Consider the following 23,772-nt stretch of genomic DNA (forward strand, 5'->3'; position numbering starts at 1 on the left):
AGTGTAAATGCCTTTTCAAATTCCAAAATCTCAATTCGGAAATTCACTGTATGATAGAAATCTAGACCAACTGACATAATGAACAGGCTTTAGGCTCCAATGGAAAGATCAGGCCTGTCTAAAAAAAGGATATCATTGCAAATTTTTATTTTATTTTAAATGAGCAAAGCCATGTCACTTATTTGTATTCTAATGAGGATGAATATTTGCATGGTAAAATAAACACTGATGATTTAATGTACCCAGTGTAAGAAGCATAATATTCATTAACAGATATAATCTTTCACTGAGACATACAAAAACATGCTTAAATAGATCTAGCTATATAATATGACATATTGATGTAAGAGTTCTCCACATTTTTATTAAAATTAAGATTAGGACATCAATCATATCCTTTACCCATTACTATTTCAAAAAATAAAAAACTCTATATGCTTTTTCAAAAAAAGTATTTGTTTATTTTGAGAGCACCCACACGGTGGAGGGGCAGAGAGAGAGTACTCCAAGCAGGCTCTGGACAGTCAGTGTGGAGACTGACACAAGGTTCAAACCCCCAAACCCATGATATGACCTGAGCCGGATGCCACTGGGTCCGCTGAGCCACCCAGGTTCCACCCGGGTGACTGAGCCACCCAGGTGCCCCTATATGCTTTTTAATTTCAAAGTGTCCTCTTCTTTTTTGTGAGCTAGTTACCTACTACAAGGCATTAATAATTCCTTTCTTTCAACTCCCTATACCTTGCTGTTTTCCTTTGTCCTCTTTGCTGTGAACCAAGGTACTTTTCTTTAGCAGGGTGTTTCTGCTGCAAACCCAGTTGCTACTACATTATGCAATGAAGTCAGAAGACTGAGCTTGTGACATCAATATAGGTTGCTATGGTAACGCTTTCCATAACTATCACAGGCTCTTCGTTGTAGGTTCAAAAGAGGACTTCAGTACAGTAGCCAAATAGCGGAGTTATTCAGGCTAAATTACAACAATAATTGATGCAAAAAATGTTTTATGCTAACTATAATAAATACAGATTTTTATATTAAAAAAAAAAAAAAAAAAAAAGAGGACAAGTGAGTATGTTAAAGGCATGGAGGCCTGGCAGCCTGAGAGATTTTTCAAGGAATGCCAGCTACATAATAGGGCTTAAGGAGAATGTGGTATTATTGTTAACCACAGTATACAGAAGATTCTTGTTGGGGAAAAGAAATGAAGACCTATACTAAGAAAGCACTAGGAAGGAAGGAGGGAAAAATGCAAGTCATTTTTATGAGGCAGAATTAAAAAGACCAGATGACTAAGTATGAGTGTGAGGGAGGGAGAAAAGGAATAAAATGTGACTTTGAAGTTCCTATTAACTATTCTGGGTGGCAGGGTAAATGGCAATCCCATTAATGAAAGTAGAGAATCCAAAGGGGGAGCCAGTTTATAAAGGTAAGTGTGGGCAGCATGAGAGAAAGCTGAAATCGTGGGCATTGATGAGGCCACCGAGGGGAAAAATAGCACCAAATGAGGGCTGGGGATGAGACTGGAAAAAATGTCAGCCTCGGAGAATCTTATCTACCACAGAAGCCTGGGAGGAGCATCCAAGGAGGGAGTGGCCAATAGGGAAGAAGGTTATGAATAGGTCAGGCAGAGTGAGGACTGACAAAAAGACACTAGATTTGACAAGGACAGTGACTCTGGCCCTCTCCCCAGAATATTATGAAACAGTAAGCCAAAGAATGGGAGCTGAGGAAATGGGAGGCTGAAAGCATTTCCCAAGCCCAGATGTGAAGGACAGGGCATGAAGTTGGTAGGAAAGATTTTTGTTTCCTTTCTTTTTAGACTAGAGAAGACATTTACCACATTTATACAAAGAAAACCGGCACTAAATGGTGATATGAGGACACAAAAACAAGACGGGAGAGATAGGACAGTCCAAGGTACAAGTAGAGTTCATTTAGAAAGGCAGAAGGGCACCTTTTCCTTGGAAACTACGTGTGAGAGCATAAATACGTTTAGAGATCAAGGAGAAGCTGGCTGCCAAATTCTTTTTAAATTATAAAATAAATTCTACAATCAGTAAATAGCACCTGAAAAATGAGAAATCCATTGGAAATACTCTAAACACAGATGTTGCACTATCTTAATGCGGCTTACACAGAAAAAAATCCAAAACTGCGAAACAAGTCAATTGCTTATTTAATGAAAATCCACTTAGATATTCTAACTGTCTGTGTTTAAGCTTGCCAGTGCTAATTAATATAAAATTATAGGATTCTCTTTAAAAAAAAAAAAACAAAACTCAGCACCTATGAACCACTATCTGGAGATATCCTGGGTTCATATTTTGAATAAAAAAGGAATTATACCTTCCAAGTTTTCCTTACTTACTGGTTAAGTACTTCTAAGGCATGCTATATGCTTATGGTTTTTAAAGTTACATAACAAATGTTTTGATTTGAAATCAAATTTCTGAGAAATATTAATGGTACTTGTGTTTACTCTTTTTCTTCTGCTTCCTAAACTATCCAGACCTCAAGTCAAGATTTATCTTGCTCGCCGTATCATTTCCCAGGATCATTCAACTCGGAATTTTTATTTACATGACATCCACACATTTCCCATTTTGATTGTTCCAATAAACTTTATTGGTTTGCTTGGACACTACGTAAGTGAAATGACACACTGTTTCTAGCTCGGAACATGCTCAATATTTATGGGAGATTCTGGTTGTAAAAGAGACTAAGTCTTTGACAAGCTATTTACTTAGCATCATGACAATTCCATCACAACTACTATTACTGCCTAAATTCTACCATCATTTTGCCACTGGGATTGCTCTGCTTTCAAACAATTTGGATTACCAGTATTAATCCTTGACCTGAAGGTACATGATTCAGACATAAACCCCATGTCACATTAAACAGAATTATAAAAAATCCTAAGCATCTAATAATTAGAGCTGGTCTTTCAAAAAACAAAGTTCTATAATACTTTGAACATTCTATTAGTACCACACTTTGAAAGTTCTAGTAGTAGTACTTTGAAATAACTCGGTGCTTAATAGGAGGCAGACACTATTCCACAAACTGGGGATTCAATAAACAAATGCTTAGTAAAGTCAGATCCTGATAAGTACCATAGACCAATATAAGGGAGAGGGGGCATGGAGTGCTCATGTGTAGAGGGTTGAGTAAGGCCTTGATCAGCAACAGCTGAGTGACTCCGAAGGATGTTAAGAAGTGAACCACGCATGTATCTGAGAGAGACAGGCAAGGCAGAGAAAACACCAAACACAAAGAGTCTGAGGGATGAGTATAAGTGGTGTTTTTGAAGGGAGGCTCCAAATGCCTGGAGCTGAATGAGGAAAAGAAAACGGTAAGAGATGAGACAGGAGAGGGAGTGTGGGCCTGCTAATTTTAAGGACTTTGGTCTTTACTCTGTGTGGGAGTAGGGGGCCACTGGATGGTTTGAGCAGATGACTGACAATTTGACTTCTTTTAAAAATAATTATTCTGGCTACTTTTGGGAGAATAGACAGTAGGGGCACAAGGATGTAGGAGCGTTTTTGGAGGCTATAGGCAGGAGATGATACGATAGTGGCTTAGAACAGGAAGTTGATAGTAGAGGTCAAAAGAGGTGGTGAACTTTGGATATATTCTGAAGGCAGGGCCTACCAGATTTGCTGACGGATTGGATTAGGGAGATAAAAAATGAAGGATGACTCCATGGTTTTGGACCTGAGCAACTTTAGGAGCATGGCATTACTATTACTAAGTTGGGGAAGACTGAAGGAGAAGCAAATTTGGGAGGGAAGATCAAGAACTCAGTTTTAGTTATGTCGAGTCTGAGCTTTAATTAGGTTCTGAGCAGAGATGTCAAATAATCAGTTTTGCATGCATAATGTAAGCTCCAAGTCTGGAGGTCAGGGGATAGGTCTAAGGGTAAAATTTAGGAAGAGGGCACGAAATTGGATGAGATCACAGTGAGTCAGGAAACAAGAAAGAAGAGAAGTCTAAGGAAACTTCTTCACCTTAAAGACATGGATGTAAAGCTAAAATCACAAGCAATTCTAAAGGTAGGGATTTAAGACCGAAATGTAGAGAACTTCCCCTGCCTTGAAAGCTCACTTCAACTCCCTTCTGTCCAAGTTAAATTTTTAAAGACTTTTGATTTACATATAAATTTAAGAAACTCAGGGGCACCTGGGTGGCTTAGCTGGTTAAGCATCCCACTCTTGGTTTCAGCTTAGGTCATGATCCCAGGGTCATGGGATCAACCCCTGCACTGGGCTCCACAAGGAGTGTGGAGCCTGCTTAAGATTCTCTTTCCTTCTGCCCCTTCCCCCAGCTCATACTCACTCTCTCTCTAAAAAAAAAAAAAAATCTAAGAAACTCCAGAAAACCCCTTAGGGGTCACCTTGGCCCATGGGTCTCAAAAATAATAAGTAATTCATTTTTCCAATGACATAGTCATTACAGGTTTCACCTTAAATTTGCTTAAAAGCAAATATCAGTTAATTCATTTACCTAAGAATACATTAGTACAATATAAAAGAAGTATAAAAAAGTATATTTGGAAAAACTAGAGCCTTGTTCTCTCTCACCTTCTCATTCTGTCATGGGGAAATGGGATAGGACTCTAAAGACAGAATTCGCACTGCACACAGCATCAGGTCACATGTTTCAAAAGAAGAAACAGTAAGGCCCTTTTAAATTTCCATTTCAGAATTGTCCTTTTATGGTACTTTCTAGCTTTATATTCAATATACCCAAAGTTGTGTGTGTGGGGGTGGGGGGGTGGGGGTTAACAGGAAAATTGGTTTTATTCAATATTTAACATGTACTTTATACACTTATGTCAAATAATGATTTAGCCTAAGCTGAAGTATGTGCTAGTTTAATAAACCTTCATTGGATGTCAGACTCTATAGGGCATCCTAGCCTAGAAGTTCAGTCTGTGTAGATTTATCTACTCTTTGAAGCAAAAGTCTTCTGTAAATGCTGGAATTTTTCCTCCTCTTCCTGAGGTTAGGAAATGATTTCATCCCTCTCTTTCAAGCTGTAGCTTCAGCACTGAAGATTCATCTTTCATTATATCCTGACAAATTCTCTGCCAGCTAAACAAGGAGCTCCAGAGCCAAGATCGCCTGTTAGAGGAAGGCCCTACATCCCCAAAGTTTTATACTTCTCTCTGATAAAGAAGTTTTGAACTGTCATCTTTTAAATAAAAAACAAAACAAAACAAAACCCTATGTTATAGTCTCAGAGAAATATAAAATACTGTATCTATATAGGTAACATAAAAATGGTTACAAACATGTCAAAGGATTTAAATCTTGAGTAACCATTTAAATCACACAAGTTACCTTAAAAATATTCAAACGCGAATGAGTCGCTCAATTGCTCATTCTGCATAGTGCCAATACCTGAATACTGACTATGAACAAAGCCATGACTGTTTGGATTAGTACCGTTTGATGGCCCCGACTCATTCATCATACTGTTATCTGTACAATTGAAATCAGATCCCTCAAATGCCTCGGACTGTGCAACAAAAGCCGTAGTACTGGAACTGGCGCCTGCTGACAGACTGGAAGAGGACATCTGATGGAGCTGTCTCAAGTCTCTCGGGTCTAACACTGAATTACATGAGGGGTTTTCAAGATTCATGCTCACAAGTCTTGGATTATCAGACTCCCTCATGCTGTCATTCATATTCACAGGGCAATTCGGTAGCATGTTGGCATCAGAAATACCATATAAATCAGCTGATGACATGGATGATGCTTCCATTCTGCCTATGTCATTAGCATTGTTATAAATGCAAGCATTAGAGGCATTCAAATCACTCACAAGAGGTATTTCCAGATATGGTGAGACACCTTGTGAATTAGAGGAAAGTGTCCCCGTTGAAAAACTACTCAGTGGATTTGTGTTGACTGAGCGTGAGGTGGGGTGGGCCCCTGAAGACCAGCTTGAAGGCTGAGATACCATTGCAGGTATGGCTGGAGTATGATGTGACAACGCACTCGAGATGGACACAGACGAAGAATAGTAGGAGTCTGCTTGGCTTGAAATGCCTGAGGTCCTGGACATATCTGTCAAAACTGCACCATGAGAAAAGTTGGATTCTGTGGGGAGGAAAATACATTTTTACAAAACTGAAATAAAAGTATAAAAAATATCTCTAAATTAAAATAGCATAAACACACTAATAAAACTTTCAAGGACACTGATGTAACAGTTTAGATAAAAATAGTAAATTGCACTTTAGACATGAGTCTAAAGCTGCATTCTGTAACACTGTTTTACAAATACCTTTAATTTTGTAAGTTATTTGGGCATAGTTAACTTCACTCCAGTTAAATATGAAAATCTAGCTTCTGAGGCCCTAGAAAGGTATTTTTGAAAAGTGAAAAATAAATCCCAGAATTTCAGGGGTCCCGGGCTGGCTCAGTCAATAGAGCATGTGACTCTTGATCTTGGCGTTGTGAGTTCGAGCCCCAACATTGGGCGTAGAGATTACTTTAAAAAATAAAGCATTAGGGGCGCCTGGGTGGCGCAGTCGGTTAAGCGTCCGACTTCAGCCAGGTCACGATCTCGCGGTCCGTGAGTTCGAGCCCCGCGTCAGGCTCTGGGCTGATGGCTCGGAGCCTGGAGCCTGTTTCCGATTCTGTGTCTCCCTCTCTCTCTGCCCCTTCCCCGTTCATGCTCTGTCTCTCTCTGTCCCAAAAAAAAAAAAAAACAAAAACAAAAAAAAAAACGTTAAAAAAAAAAAAATAAATAAAAAATAAAAAATAAAGCATTAAAAAAAAATCAGAATTTCAGGTAATGGGAATCTAACTAGCCAAAACCATTTCAAATTCACTATTTTTAGGAGAAAATGGAGGGATGGAGGAAATGCTCATTAGGGATGATTGAAAAATCCACATAACTTGCTAAGATCTATTAAGCTAGAACTCTAAAGTACCATATAATTCCCAGTCAGAAAGAAATTAAGGATTCTGTATCTATTTATATAGTATATGACTGCTTATACATACTCAACCAGGAAAAAGCACTCATTTAAGAATGTTAAGGGGAACGAAAGACTTCTAATTAAATAACCCTGGTTGAATGATCTCAACCAGAGGTTCACAACTTTTTTTCTATATTTTTCACAGAGCCAAATATTTTAGCCTCTGTGGGCCATACAGCCTCTGTTGGAACTACTCAGTTCTGCCACTGTAATGCAAAAAAAGCAGCCACAGACAATATGTCATCAAATGAGCGTGGCTGTGTCCCAGTAAAACTTTAAAGATAAGTGACCCGCCAGATCCAAACCACTTCTTCCATGACACACCATAATTAAGTAAAATTACCACCATATGAACAAATGTAATTTCTCAAACAATGAATCCCAAAAACATAATCATAGTTTCCAACAGGACTTTAAATGGAGATCAATTCATTTAATATCCAAAGCATGAAATAATTTGTGGGAATGGAAAATAGCAAAGAAGCAGTTTTCATTCTTAAGAATGGAATTCCAATATACTGTGCAAAGCACTGATCTTTTGACCATTTAAGGAATAGTCTACAGGGGATGAAATACCTTTTTTGATGAATCGTCCTTCTCCAGTTGATCCTAGACCAGGTCTAGGTCTTTCAGGAAAATTAACTGTTGTGATAAAGTTTTTTCATTATTAAACGCAATTTTAAAAATAACATCAGTTAAAATTTGGAAAATGGGATAAAGTAAAAACCCCCAAATCTATTTAAATACAAATCAATCCAAAATACTCTTACCACAATCTTGCCACAGTTTCTGGAAAAGTAGAGTTGTTTTTTGTTTCTTTGCTTTATTGCCATAAGTATCTGGTTAAAAAGAAAGCAGGAAAGTATGTGAATCATCATAGGATTGTGCTGCTTCTCCTTCAACAACTAAATAGGTGTTTTATTCCCATACAGAAAATGCTTTAAAAATATATATATAATATGGATTTAGTAAGTATTGCAGTATGTGTCCCAAGTCAGCAGTAAAAGGTATAATACTCATCTTGTTTTCTTATAACACCTATAAGTCAACAATGTCAACTAACACAATAAGGGCAGATTAAGGACCAAACCAAAATGAAGACCAGTTTCTGAGTGGCAAGTTTTCCATCTATAAAAAGGGCATGATAAGGACAAAAACAGAACCTCAAATATAAAATAAATTTTGATGAACAGTTCGGATACTTTGAAACTATTCCAGATTCCTTTCTAAAGAAAGAGATGCAAAAGAGCATAAAGATCAATTGGTAAAAAATCAGCTGAAAACTTTCAGGAAATAAAATGTAAATCATGAATAAACACTACTGTATTCAAATGTATCTAATAAGAAAATGTTATTAGGAGAACTAACTTTAAGAAATATATATTGGGGTGACTGGGTAGCTCATTTGGTTAAGCATCCGATTTCAGCTCAGGTCATGCTCTCACAGTTTGTGAGTTTGAGCCCAGCTTTGAACTCTGTGCTATCAGCGTGGAGCCGGCTTTGGATCCTCTCTGTCCCCCTCTCTCTGCCCCTTCCTCACTCGCACCCACATGCTTGTGCTCTCTTATTTTACTTAAAAATAAGTAAACGTTAAAAAAAAAAAAATGAAAGAAATGTATAAAACCTTACCACCAAGAAATCCTACCTTTTTCATCTGGCAGATATCTAAAATCCATGGATTCACTAACTTCCTGGTCAGAAGGTCTCCGCAGCTGCATTTTTACTGTTACTGGTTCTGTTATAGCTCTGCAATATGGTGGAGTCTTAAAAACAATGGCTACTTGACGGTGTACATCAGCTTGTGAAAAGATACCTTTTGCTTCCCAATCGTTCAACACAAACCGAACTTCTATGTCATCTAGTGAATACAAAAGCAAAGAAATAGCAATGGGAAAACAAAATCCATCTATTAATCTAAAGTACAGATTGGGGGCGCATGGGTGGCTCAGTCAATTGAGCTTAGGTCATGATCTCATGGTTTGTGATGGGCTCTGTGCTGACAGCGCAGGGCCTGCTTGGGATTCTCTCTCTACCCCTCCGCTGCTTGCCCACACGTGCTCTTTCTCTCTCTAAATAAATACGAAATAAAATGGTCCCCAACTTACAATGGTTCAACTTAACAACGTCTTGACTTTATGATGGCGTGAAAGCAATATGCATTCAGTAGAAAGTGTACTTCAGATTTTGATCTTTTCTGGGCTAGCAATATGCAGAACAATACTCTGAAGATGCTGGGCAGTGGCAGCAAGCCACGTCAGCCACCTGATCAGGAGGGTCAACAACTGATACAACTGTTCTGTTTTTCACTTTCAGTACAGTTTTCAATAAATTACACGAGATATTCAATACTTTATTATAAATAGGCTTTGTGTTAGGTCATTTTGCCCAACTGCACGTTAATGTAAGTGTTATGGGCATGTTTAAGGTAGGCTAGGCTAAGCTATGATGTTTGGCAGGTTAGGGGTATTAACGCATTTTCAATTTAAGATTATTTTCAATTTACAGTGAGTTTATCATGGTGTAACCTCACTGTAAGCCCAGGAAGATCTGTATATTCTAAATTCAATGAAACAAATAAATAAATACCTTTCTGAACTTTATCACATAGTAGAAATATTTCATCTCCTCCTCTGACACTTCCACAGTTCTTGTTTACACGACAAATCCTTAATTCTGCAGTATTTGGAGCACCTAAACATAAAGGATTTTTTTAAATTAGTAATATTTTTTACTCGTTTTTTACGGTGAGAATTCTAGGAAAACAACTTACAGGACAGATAAAAGCTTTAGTGTATAAATAAATTAAGGACACTAAAAACATTAATAATCCACATCTGTCCTTTTCCTTTTTAACTACATTGCCCAAACTGGTTTAGAGCCTTGTGACTTCATTTCTCGGCAATAACAGGTCCTCTAGTTAAATCTCCCTGTTTCTAAATTCGGATTCTTTCAATCCATCCTACACAGTGTCACCAGATTAATCTCTTCAATCATGACATCATGACTATAACTCTAGAGCAATGCAATTTCATACTGACATGTATAGGAATACAATTTCAATAATTCTCCCTGGCAATTCAAAGTTCTCCATGATGAGGATACTCTGATCCACCTTTATAGGCCTATGCTCCACTATGCTTCTACATGCAATACAGGCAGTCATATACCATGAGTGGATGCATATAAAAGCAAACACACACACACACACACACACACACACACACACACACACACAAACTTCGAGGGCAATTTCATAATCTTCTAAAACTACAAATATCCATATCCTTTGATCTAGCATTTGCCAACATTTCTACTTTTATAAAATTATGCTAGAGACACATCTGCATAAAATATGCACATACAGGATATATTTACTGAAGTACAATTTGTTAGAGAAAAAAGTCAAGAAGGAAGCAAACCAAATGTCTTGTAATAAGGTAATGATTTCACAAAGTGTGATATAGCCATATAAAGAAATATGCAGTTACTGGAAAGAATAAGGTACCTAAAGGGGGAAAAGGCTAAAGATATATTGCTAAGAGGAAAAAAAAAATTTTTTTAAAGGATCTGTGATTTTTTTTAAAGTTGCCAAAAATATATTGTGAATATATATGAAGAAACTGGTTAAACGTACCTGAGGATAGTGATTATCTTTGGAGAAGAAGGAGATCAGAGAAGATTATTCCTATTATTTTAGTAATACTTGAATTTTTCTTACAATGATCATACTTTTTTCTAATTGCCAAAATACTATAAAAAATTAAACTAAAAAACCCCATAAGCTAATGCTACAAATATAAGAAAATAAAGTACTTACGGTTGTCATAAATTGGGTTAGAGACAACAGGAGGTAGAGCAGTTGTCAAATTACCATGTTCATCAGGGAGGAAAACTTGAAAACATAATCTCACCACATTGAGATCGCAATCTTCAATATCAAGCAGCTGTTGTTCAGGAACTAAATATAAATAGTACAATTTTTTTAAGCATGTAAAACAGTCACATAGAACTAAAATCCTGCTAGGTCCTCCTCCTTGCCCAACATATCCAATAACCCTAAGTAGCATCCAATCTGTGCTAACAAAATAGAATGGCACACAATCCAAGAATGCCTTTTATCATTACCAGCACGTAGTCAGTCACTAACAGTATTAAGTTATAGCCATGGTCAGGAAGTAACTATCCTAAGTTATCTGAAATTTAGAGCAGAACCCCAAACTGACATTAATAATTGACAAATTCTTACAAAGTAGTTGCAGATTATATGCAACAGAGAATAGGAAGAATATAAAAGAGAATATAAATCTGTATAAGAATTATTATCATCCCTGTTTTACAGATGAAGAATTTTATGTTTTAACGTTTATTCATTTTTGAAAGACAGCGACAGAATGTGAGTGGGGGAGGGGCAGAGAGAAAGGGAGACAGAGAATCTGAAGCAGGCTCCAGGCTCTGAGCTATCAGCACAGAGCCTGACGCGGGGCTTGAATTTACGAACCGCAAGATCATGATCTGAGTCCAAGTTGGACAATTGACTGAGCCACCCAGGCACCCCAAGAACTGACGTTAAGGAGATGAAATTACTTCTCCAAAGTTTCACAGATAGGCAATGGTAGAGAAGGAATTCAAACTAAGACGTCACTGAATCCTGAACCTATGCTCTCAAAAACTGAACTCTATTAGAAAGCTTTACGTATGTTTTGCATAAAAATGACATACGTAGAAATAACTACTAAAATTCAGAACAATATGTTAGGGATTAAATACCTAGAAGAAAATAGATGATATAAGGTAACTAGCTAGTTTCCATAAGGAATTTTATGTACAAATTAAGTTTGCTTGAAAAGGAACAAAAACACTAGCAGGAAAATTTTACAGTTCTGAAAAAATATAAAAACCTATTCTTTATGACAGAATAGATGTAGTAACAGTTTATTAAGTTGATATTTGAAAAGAAATACAGTTCAACAAGAAAATATTAACTGCATTTTCAAATAACATAAGCTGTAGCAATAAATCATAACAGCCATATTTTTAAAAGCATGAAATACGCAATGTGGAAATTTTTTATGAAATTTTAGTTTTCAGAAAGTATTAAAATTTGAAATACTAAATTTGAAAACACAGTTAAATACCAAATTCTTTGGTCCTTACAGGAAATAACTAATAAAATGGCAATGCAATTTTGACTGTTTTTATTTAAACTATGCTCACAGTCTTTGTAGCTATCAGAACATTTAAAATATTCCCATTAGTGCTCACTGCTATCAGTGTGGAGCCCACTTGGGATCCTCTGTCCCCCTCTTGCTCTGCCCCTCTCTTGCTCATTCTTTCTCTGGCAAAAATAAACATTAAAAAATCTTAAATATTCCCATCAGTATTTTTTAAGTTAGCTTTATTCATTTATTTAGAAAGACTGAGCGGGAGACAGGATGAGAGAGAGGGAAAGAGATGAAAGAATCTTAAGCAAGCTTCATGTTGCCAGCGTAGAACCCTATGCGGGGCTCGAACTCAGCAACTGTGAGTTCATGACCTGAGCAGAAATCAAGAGTCAGACACAACTAACTGAATCACCCAGGCGCTGCTCTCATTTGCATTCTTAAGCCAAGCATTTGAAGGAGTCTACAAGAACATATCTGTATAACTAAAAAGTCAACATATTATGATATGAACACCTGTGATGCAGGTGTTCATATCATAACATAATATGACATAACAGGGGTGGTTGAAAGGAGTTTATTACAAACAACAAAAGACCTTTTTTTTTTTTTTTTTGCTGTTATCACTTACAAAAGGTTTTAGTAGCTTTATGTCAGGAATGGGGGTGAAGACTAAATATATATTTATTATAAATCACAGTATCACAGAAACCCATAGAGGTTAAGTTCAGAATGAGAGGCTTCTTTTTTTCCAGATATAGCCTGCCAATTTTCTAAGAGGTGGCTAAGAAAATGAGAAGTTAAGATAAATTCTCAGTAGCCTGTAGGGGAAAGATAAAGGGAGTTCAGGGTATACTGAGGATGGAGGACCTGAAAAATGCCCAGTTCTTTGGTTGGGGCCCTGGAGGAGCTACACTTCAGGAGTTAAGAATGAACTGGAGGGGCGCCTGGGTGGCTCAGTTGGTTAAGCGTCCAACTTTGGCTCAGGTCATGATCTCACGGTCCGTGAGTTCGAGCCCCGCGTCGGGCTCTGTGCTGGCAGCTCAGAGCCTGGAGCCTACTTCGGATTCTGTGTCTCCCTCTCTCTAACCCTCCCCCGTTCATGCTCTGTCTCTCTCTGTCTCAAAAATAAATAAACACTAAAAAAAAAAATTAAAAAAAAAAAAAAAAGAATGAACTGGAAAGATACCAGATCCACAGAGATGAAGTCCACTTTCAAATAACCTAAATCATTCACTGATTTGAGGTGATCTGAGATTGCTAGTGACTAGTCACCTACCATAAGAAAATCTTCTGAAGGCAGATAACAACATCCTAGACCTAAAATCCTTAGAATTTTTCATATATGATGACTGGTATTCTATTTCAAATAACCAGGCATATGAGGAGACAAAATAAAGTGATTTAAAACAAAAAAAAGAAAAGAAAAACAAGAGTCTATAGAAACACTGCAAAAGATTCAAATAGTGAAGTCTTCAGAAACCTGATTTAAAAGAACTACACTTAGAGGTGCCTGGGTGGCTTAGTCAGTTAAGCATCTGACTCTTGACTTCAGCTCAGGTCATGATCTCACAGTTTGTGAGTTTGAGCCCTGCATTGGGCTCTGTGCTGACAGTGCGGGGTCTGCGTGGGATTCTCTCTCTGCCCCTCCCCTGCTCACGGTCTCTATCTCTAAATAAATAAATAAATAAATAAATAAATAAATAAATAAATAAAATATTAAAAATAACTATACTTAATGTACTCAGGAGTTAAAAGACAAGATTGAACTTAGTACAGAACTTGAAACTATTAGAAAAGAAACCAAATAAATTCTAGAATTGAAAAATACAATAAACTGAAATTAAGAATACCATCAAATGTATCAACTGTTTTATAAAACTTTGTTTTGTGTCTTCTCTTTGTATATGCCAAGGACTAAAATCTGCTTACCAAGATTTTCTACCGAGAGTTTTTAAAAGTGTTGATTTACATTAAAATTTGTAATCCATTTTCAGCTGATTTTTGTATATAGCAAGAGTTAGAAAAATCCAACTTCTCATATTTTCTTAAGTCTGTTTCTGGGGTCACAATTCTATTCCACTGGTCAATCTGTCTATTGCTACCTCAATACTACACTGCCTTAATTAATACTTCTCTTTATAATAAATTCTAGTATCTGATAAAGCCAGTTTGTCATCGCTATTTCTCTTCTATAAAATATCCTCCTTTTCCTGTTCAGAATAATTTTATCATATTTAATGAAAAATCTCAAGAGTCTGGAATTGCATTGAATCTGTATGTCAATTTGGGGGAAAATAACATCTTTATAATATTGATATTAGTAAACATGACCTATCTCTCCTTCGGTTTAGGTATTCTCCACCCTCTCATAATGAAATTTTATAATTTTCCCTAAAGAAATCTTCATTGTCATTTCTCAGATTTGTTGCCACGTACTTTATATTTTCTGACAATATTTCCTTTAATTATTTATTGTTGATATATAGAATGCTACTGTTATTTGTATATTAATTTTATATCCATTCTTCTTGAGGTTAGTATTTTGATAACATACTTGTATATCTTTTTGAGTTTTCACCATAAAGAATAGCTTCTGATCATTACAGTTTTATTTCTGCGTTTTCAATCAGGTGTCCCTGCATTGGCTACACTCTTCACTACAATGTTGAACAGAAGTAGCAAGAATACACATTCTTTTCTCATTCTTAACTTCAAAGCCTGCTTCTGATGTCTCCTTCATTTAGGATAATGCTTGCTACAGGTTTTTAAAAATATACGTATCATTCTATAATACAAAATGCAGTATTTTGGTCTGCAATGTGGAGAATGCTTCTCAGCTTTTAAAAATATGCAAAATCTGACGAAGAACAATCAAATTCTCTTAAATTCCTCTTAAACTAGTTTAAAATTTCCCTTTATATTTATCAAAAGGCAACAAGGTAACAATTGTTCTTCTTAATCTGTCTTTAGAAATAAATATTACTCCTTAGTCCTAAAAGCAGTATGTATAAGAATTTAATTTTTATCGGAAAAATATTACCATGATGTATTTCTCTTAGAAGTAGGGATTCAAAATTTTAAAGTCAATTATAGTATATATTAGCTCTAGAGATGTGACATTTCCAAAATTCTAATACAGTTAAATATCACTGAAATACAAGTAAACATCAGGACAAAAATACACAGTATATAGGCTAATAATTTTAAAAGCTCACTTCATTTAAAAGTCATTTGGAGAAAAAGCTCATTTCATTTAAGTCTCATTTCAGAAAAAAAAAAAAATGAAGTTTAGTTATAATTCATTTGACTTGCTATTTAAAATGTATAGGGGGCGTCTGGGTGGCTCAGTTGGTTAAGTGTCTAGCTCTTTTTTTTTTTTTTTAATGTTTATTTATTTTTGAGAGAGAGCGTGCACTCGTGAGTGGGGGAGGGGCAGAGAGAGAGGGAGACACAGACTCTGAAGCAGGCTCCAGACTGTCAGCACAGAGTCCAATGTGGTGCTCAGAGTCCAATGTGGTGCTCAATCGGAGAGATCATGACCTGAGCCAAAGTCGGACACTTAACCGGCTGAGCCACCCAGGTATCTGGAAGCGTCTGACTCTTGATTTTGGCTCAGGTCATGATCTTGTGGTCGTGGGTCCGTGTCAGGCTCCATGCTGAACGTGGAGACTGCTTGGGATTCTCCCCCCTCTGTCTCTGCCCCTCCCCAGCTCACCTGTTCATGCACTCTCACTCTCAAAATAAATAAAACTTTTTAAAAAATGTATAGATAACCTGTCATGTATAACATAAGAAAAGCTAACATTTAAAGTGCTTACGTGGCCATGCAAAAGGTAAATGGTCACAGCCATCTATCATTAATTTACTCATTCTTTCAAGATATTTATTGAGTTACTATTATGTGCTGTGCACTAAAATAAATACCAGATACAGATATGAAAAGACCATGCCTGCTCTTAGTGAGATTAGTGTCTCCATGAAAAATAGGTAAAGTTGTGGCCAGGCAAAAGGTAAATGGTCACAGCCATCTATCATTAATTTACTCATTCTTTCAAGATATTTATTGAGTTACTATTATGTGCTGTGCACTAAAATAAATACCAGATACAGATATGAAAAGACCATGCCTGCTCTTAGTGAGATTAGTGTCTCCATGAAAAATAGGTAAAGTTATATAACATGAAAAGAGTTATAATGGGAGTATGTTGAATACAGACGGCATAAAAGAATTGTGCCCCAAGTTCTGCCCATGATAATCAATAAGGTTTGAAAAACTAAAGTGAATGCAGTAAAGAAAGGATAATGAAGTACTCAAGAGCTTTTCTTCTTGCCTTTTAAAAACAAAAGAAAAAAATGTATTTATTTAAGTAATCTCTATACCCAACATGGTGCTCAAAGTCACGGCCCCAATATCGAGTTGCATGTTTAGTGGACTGAGCTAGCCAGGTGCCCCTCTTCTTGTTTTTTAAGCTTAAAGTTGTGAGGAAAGGCTCTTATATTTTCTTGTATTAAACCAGACTTTAGAGACCAGAATGAATCTATGTTAGAGATCACTTGTCTTTTTAAACTGTGTTATCTTTCAGACTACCAATATAAGATAATCCCCCCAAACTCAATTGTAAAATAGTCTTTGTAACAACTCAGTGTCCTCTCTATATGGAAAAATAATAATAAGACACTGAATAAAACTGAATTGTAAATTCTTTATTGTCAAAATCCTATCGATTTTAATCAATGAATATTAGAATTCCTTGTACATCATTAAACACATAGCTAGAAAATGATAAATAACTTAATTTTTTTTCAGCTTTTGTTGTAAGAGTCCTCTGTGAAGTCTAACTGCTATTCTTTTTTTTTTTTTTAATTTTTTTTTCCAACGTTTTTTATTTATTTTTGGGACAGAGAGAGACAGAGCATGAACGGGGGAGGGGCAGAGAGAGAGAGGGAGACACAGAATCGGAAACAGGCTCCAGGCTCCGAGCCATCAGCCCAGCGCCTGACGCGGGGCTCAGAGCCTGACGCGGGGCTCGAACTCACGGACCGTGAGATCGTGACCTGGCTGAAGTCGGACGCTTAACCGACTGCGCCACCCAGGCGCCCCTAACTGCTATTCTTTTATTCCAGCTAAGTGGACACTATTAAAACTTGATATTGGAAAAAAAAAAAAACAACTTGATATTGGAACCCTTCATTAAATTCTTTGTGCAATTTAGATTTCAGCACATCTTTGACAATTTGAACAATATTCTTACATGAAACCTCTAGTTTAACACTACTTGATTGCTGTATATCCCTTTTTTGTAAGAGATAGTTCTAAAGAATTAATAGCAAGAAAAGTAAGGAATGCCCTTAAAACATACTAGTTGATGTAGTACATAAACTAATCCTACACAAAGCTAAGAATAATTTTTACCAGTTTTTGTATTTTCACACGATACCTGATGTCTATAAAACAGACTGTCACAATGATGTAACATCAGTCTATAGACCAGAAAGTGCAGGTCCTATTTTACTAAACACTTCCAATTTTACTGTTTCTATATATCACAAATATAGATCACAAAAACAAAGTCAACTAATCTCTTACAGTACTAACAGAATTTTCCTATGTGAAGTGATACACCTGTGACAAAGTATAAATTCAGCACTGACAAATTTCTATGTACATGGTAGAATTTGAACTTGTATATCCCAAAAATAAACCACCAAAGAAAAGGATAATTCTGAGTTATCTAAATTAGTTTTTGGTGTTTTGAGTTTTTTCAAGGGGATTAGATTTTGTTTTGCTTAGTATTAGAAATGTACATTTGAGGGGGCGCCTGAGTGGCTCAGTCGGTTAAGCATCCAACTCTTGATTTCTGCTCAGGTCATTATCTCATGGTTTGTGGGTTTGAGCCTCTCATCGGGCTCTGCACCCTCTCTCTCTCTCTGCCCCTCCCTTGCTTGTACTCGCTCTCACTCTCTCTCTAAATAAAAAAATGAACTTAAAAAAAGAGAAATGTACATTTTAGGTCTTATTTCAATATTCTAGGAAAACAATAACATATAATAACCATAATTTCTATTATAAAAACTATACTGGAATAGAGAATGAAGCCTACTCTAACCGTCCTATTTAAATGTATAACCTTTTCCCCTTAACTACAGATTCCCGACTCCTTACACTGATTTTTCCCCCTGAGAACTTTTCATTGCCTAATAAATCACCTACTATATTTACTTAGTAAATTTGTTTATTGTCGGTCTTTCTCCACAGAAATAGAAGCTCTTCAAAGGCAGGAATTTCTGTTCGTTTTGTTCACTAACTTATCCCAACCACCTACAACAACCTAGGACTATAAAGACTGAATGAGGTAACATTCCTATTGAAGGAATGAATGCATTAGTTAAGATGCATAACTTACTGTATATAAATAGGAAACTTTTACCTCAGATATTGTGAAGATATTTGTTTTAACAGTAATATAAATATACGGTTTAGGTACCAAAGTGAAATATAAGATATTGTGAAGATATTTGTTTTAACAGTAATATAAATATATTGTGAAGGTATTTGTTTTAACAGTAATATAAATATACGGTTTAGGTACCAAAGTGAAATATAAGCAAGTTCCATCATAGATCCTGTCCACAATGAGCATAAAATTCATCTCATAAAACAACTGCTGGAGAATTAAATAATCCAACAGATGTCACAAAGCTTTTCATGACCAATTGCTGAGTGACTGGTATAATTAGGGGGATATTACCTTGGGCTCAACAGAGCTAAAAAGGCTTTCAGGGCATTTCAGATAAGGAAAGCAACTTGCATATTTTTGGTGGACAAGTACAAACAAGGTGTGTTCACTCATTCATTTGTTCATTTTCTCTTTCAGCAAATTTTAATTAAGCCCCTACCATGTGCCACACACTAGACTGTGTGTTAGAGATACATAGAAGACAGTCCTTCATAGCCTCAGGAATCAGTGAGGGAGAAACACACAAAGGCATAGCAAATCATATTGGAAAGATGTACAACATTTTCAGAAAACAATACTTTTCCCTGTGGCAAGGTCACAGAAAGCTTCAAAGAGGCAACCTTTAAACTTGAAGGCTGAGCAGGAAGAATTTACTAGGTAGATCAGGGCATTCCACGTAAGGGCATTGCGTATATAAAGGCACAGTAGCAAGAAAGAATGTGGCTCTTCTAACACGGCAAAATATTTCAGATGGCAAAAACAAAGCACATATGTGTGCGCTCAGTGTTAGAGGAAGGAGGGACAGGAAGTCAAAGCAGAGGATGCAAGCCAGAGAAGAAGTTGGAACGGAAAACAAGGATCAGATGATCAAAGGCTTTGAATGCTATGAGTGAGAAGTTGAATCTAGCAAGTAGATCAGAGTTTCTCAAAGCGTGGTCCATGGATGGCTTGCACCAGAATCATCTATGGAAGAGATTTTCAAATTATTGTTTGGGACCCAGTGGTCATAAAATTAATTTGGTGGTTGGATAAGCATTTTCTTTTTTAAATTTTAATTTCACTTAACATACAGTGCTATATTAGTTTCAAGTGTACAATATAGTGATTCAGCACTTCCATACATCACCTGGTGCTCGCCATGGCAAGTGTGCTCCTTAATCCCCATCACCTATTTCACCCATCCCCCCACCCACCTCCCCTCTGATAACCATCCATCTGTTCCCTAGAGTTAAGAGTCTGTTTCTTGGTTTGCTCTTTCTCTTTTTTTTCCCTTTGCTCATTTGTTTTGTTTCTTAAATTCCACATGAGTGAAATCATATGGTATTTGTCTTTCGCTGAGTTATTTTGCTTAGCATTATAATCTAGTTCCACCCATGTCAATGCATATGGCAAGATTTCATTCTTTTTTATGGCTGAATAATATTCCATTGTGTATATATAGCATTCTTTATCCATTCATCAATCAATGGGCATTTGGGATGCTTCCTTGTCTTGGCTATTGTAAACAATGCCACTATAAACATAGAGGTGGATGTGGATTGACATTTTTAGTAAGAGTTTGGGACCCATTGGTTATAAAATTAATTTGGTGTGTTAGAAAAGCATTTTCTTTAAAAAAAGAGAAAAAGAAAAGAAAAAGAAATGGACTGCAAAGGCATGGAATAGAGTATACTGCATGTAGTAAGAACAGTGCTTTATGTATGTATGTATGTGTGCATATGTATGTATTGGTGGAGAAACAAGAGCTATTTCTTCTGTGAGTCACAGTCAAGTAAGTTAAGAAACATGAAGCTAGAGATTTCTCAGAACAGCATTCCAGACCCCATGCTAGACCTAGCAAATCAGTGGGAATATGACCTGGAATCTACATTTTTAGCAAGTATGAAGTATATTTTTGAGAACCACTGCTGAAAATTATTTGGAGCCACTGAATTCCTATTGTTTTAGAAGGATATTTTTGCATGCAGAGTGTACAAACTGCTTGGAGGATATTGAGAACAGAGGCAGGAACACAAGTTTAGGGGCTGTCAGCAACAGTCCAGCTATAAATGATGTTAAGTTTACATTCCTACAATGGTAGTGAGAAAAATGTAGAAGATGGTGGAGAAATGGTTAGGGTAGGTGGCCAAAAGAGTTTTGCTGGAATAGCGAGGGGTTCATGAAGAGGAGCCGTGGAAGAGAAGGCAGGAAAGATATGCTGGAGCTACATGTGGAAGACTTTCAATTTAGGGCCATTTAGTTTTTAAACTTTTAAAGGAGCCATTTCAACGTTTTAATCAGAGTAATATGCTAAAGCACTATTCTAAGAAGATTATTCTACTGGGGTGTGGGGGGAGGAGATTACTACAATTCAAATTGTGAGATGGTAGGTCCCTAAACTAAAGAGGGAGCAAAAGGGCTATGGGGAAGAAAGGGACGTTACAAAAAACTAAATAACAACCAAAAGCACAAATACTGTGAAGGCTCAACTGGCAGGATTGCTCCCTTCCCCAAATCTAAATCCACCTAGGCAGTGCAGTAGAGAGATAATGAGCCTGATAGCCAGGCTGTGTTCAAATCCCAGTACCATCACTTACCAACTATATGACCTTGAGAAAATTACTTAATTTTTCTATCCCTTCATTTCCTTATTTATAAAATGGAGATAACAACAATAGTCCCTACATCACAGGCTGCTATAAGAATTAAATGAAATAAGGGGTGCCTGGCTGGCTGAGTCAGAAGAGCATGTGACTCTTCATCTTGGGGTTGTGAGTTCCAGCCCCACGTTGGGGGGTAGAGATTATTTAAATAAATAAAGAAGTAAAGAAACTTTTAAAAATTAAAAAAGAAATTTAATGAAATAAGTATGTAATGCACTTATTTTGTACTAGGAACTACTCTTGAGTGCTATATGAGCATTATTACCATCATGCCTGGTTCTGGATTGGTGTAAAAAAACAAAAAAACCTAAAAAACTTCTAGAAGGTCCATCTACATTTTCCTTTTTTGCTTTTCCACTGGAGTCAGATCCAGACTTGAATTCCAGCTCTGCCATTTGCTACACGTCTTGGGAAAATTAAATAACCAAAGCTTTGGAATTCCCTTCTGAAAAGAAGTGCCATTACAATGATTAAATAAATAGCATACATAGGTACCTAACATTTACTTCTTGACATACAAAAAGTACTTAATAAATGGTAGCTATTATTCATGATCTCCTTGTTTTGTGCTACATTTCCCTGTTTTATACTACATCTAAACTTAGATGGACTCTTTAATTTTTAAGTTTTGGTTTTTACTTGAGCAATGAAAATGAGCAGACTCTTGACCCAGAAATTCTCCACTTTTGAAAATTTATCCTAAGGAAATAATCACACAAGAACTCAAAGTGTATATATTCAATGGAGTTGGTTTTTTTTTTAATAAAATGAAAACCTAAACGCTCATGAATAGATGGCTAGATAAACAAATTATGGTCTGTCCAAACAATACAGTACTCTGTTAAAAAGTAAAATAGATTCAAAAGTACTAACATGGAAAGATATTTAAGATCTATTCCTAAGTACAAAGAAACAAGCAATAGCAGTATAGCATGATTCCATTATATAAAAAAATAAATATGTATATTTGTGTATATTCATTTATATTATTTATATATATTTACTGTTTAGTGGATTTTGCTGGGGATGGCACTATCTGGAGTAGTGCAACTGTAAGCACCCTGTATTATTTTAATAGGTAAATGACTACAGCAAGCTAAATGTCGGCATCCTACCCTACAGTAGTCACCACTGTAAAAACTACGAGATGAGAAGCTGCTAAACTAGGGAGACAGCTATGCATATAAAAAGGAAATTCTAGAAAAATACACATCAAATTTAATAGTCGTCTCCTCTGATGAGGAAGGCTGAAGGGGACTTTTGCTTTTAGCATTATACTAAATAGTATGAAAAATAAAGACTAGGGAAAAGAGATGCAGACCTTATGATTCATATAAACACCGCACTTGGCTATGAACATATTCCTTAACTTCACTTCGTATCCCTTAAATTATTTTTATGCATCCAGGAAAAACAACCAACAATATAAGGATGTATTTTTTTCTAAAAGTTCATTTATTTATTTTGAAAGAAAGAGACAGAGTTCATGAAACCAGGAGCGCCAGAGAGAGAGCACCTCCTGGGCGAGAGAGAGAGAGAGAGAGAGAGAGAATCCCACAGGGCTCGATCTGAGCCAGAACCAAGAGTTGGACGCTTAACCAACTGAGCTACCCAGATGCCCCAACAATATAAGGATGTCTTAAATATGACAGAGAAATGTATTCTTTGAAAATTTTACAGTAGTTCAATTCCTGAATCATGCTTATTTAAGTAGCTGCAGAAGACTTACAATGGAAACTAACTGTAGTGTAGGATGCCAGCATTTATCTATCCAAACAACAGAGTGCTTATAATTGCCAGGCATTACACTGTATCACTCCATCCCTAACAAAACCTACTAACCAGTAAATATCTAGCCTTATACATAAATACACTAATGAAAATATTTTGTATAGCTTCTACTATTTCTACACATCTTCTTCCACACTGGGATTAATTTAAATTTTGCTGTTGAATATGCTCTTGATTTAAATGTACTTCAATATCTTATAACCACAGTGCCTATTCAACATTCAGAAAAGGTAATGTATACTATCTGCTGGGGTGGCAAAAGGAAGGCCACATTCAAAAAGAATCAGAACATTTTTGAGGTTTTCTTATAGAAAACAATGGCACTTTCCACTGATACCAGAAAGCCTGGTCTGCCAAAGAATTTTTTTTCTCCAACACTATGAAAGATTTTAAATATTCTTCATTCTTCAGATACAGGTATACGCTAACAAGTAGAAAAGTGAACATGGAACTTAAGGTAGCTCTTAAAGCACAGGTTTGAGATACAAATAGAATTCACTAACACAAATAGGTCAATACCCAAATAACAGAAATGATTATACCAAGCATACTTACCATTGAAAGGATTGATTCCTGCCCTTATTCTTGATATAATAGCTTCTTTTACTTCTTTTTTCTTTACACATCGAATACCCAAATTTTGAAAACTAGAAGGAAAACAGAACTTTCAAACTGCTTTACAGTTAAATACAAAGACATATAAATGAGGTTTTACCGAA

The 23,772-nt window shown here is 36.3% G+C and overlaps 1 protein-coding gene across 1 annotated transcript in view; it reads right to left on the reverse strand.

Moving 5' to 3' along the window:
* Positions 1-1,047: 1,047 nt before the first annotated feature.
* The window catches only part of REL (REL proto-oncogene, NF-kB subunit), a 39,188-nt gene continuing 16,463 nt past the window's right edge, over positions 1,048-23,772 (reverse strand). The window contains exons 4-10 of the mRNA XM_060605056.2: positions 23,609-23,700; positions 10,818-10,958; positions 9,587-9,691; positions 8,646-8,858; positions 7,771-7,839; positions 7,577-7,642; positions 1,048-6,113 (exon numbers count right to left, since the gene is read on the reverse strand). Coding sequence (XP_060461039.1) covers positions 5,350-6,113; positions 7,577-7,642; positions 7,771-7,839; positions 8,646-8,858; positions 9,587-9,691; positions 10,818-10,958; positions 23,609-23,700 — 1,450 coding nt within the window. The 3' untranslated portion in view covers positions 1,048-5,349. The remainder of the gene's footprint in view (positions 6,114-7,576; positions 7,643-7,770; positions 7,840-8,645; positions 8,859-9,586; positions 9,692-10,817; positions 10,959-23,608; positions 23,701-23,772) is intronic.

This window comes from Panthera onca, chromosome A3, assembly GCF_046562875.1.
Source record: "Panthera onca isolate mPanOnc1 chromosome A3, mPanOnc1 haplotype 2, whole genome shotgun sequence".
Lineage (NCBI taxonomy): Eukaryota > Metazoa > Chordata > Mammalia > Carnivora > Felidae > Panthera > Panthera onca.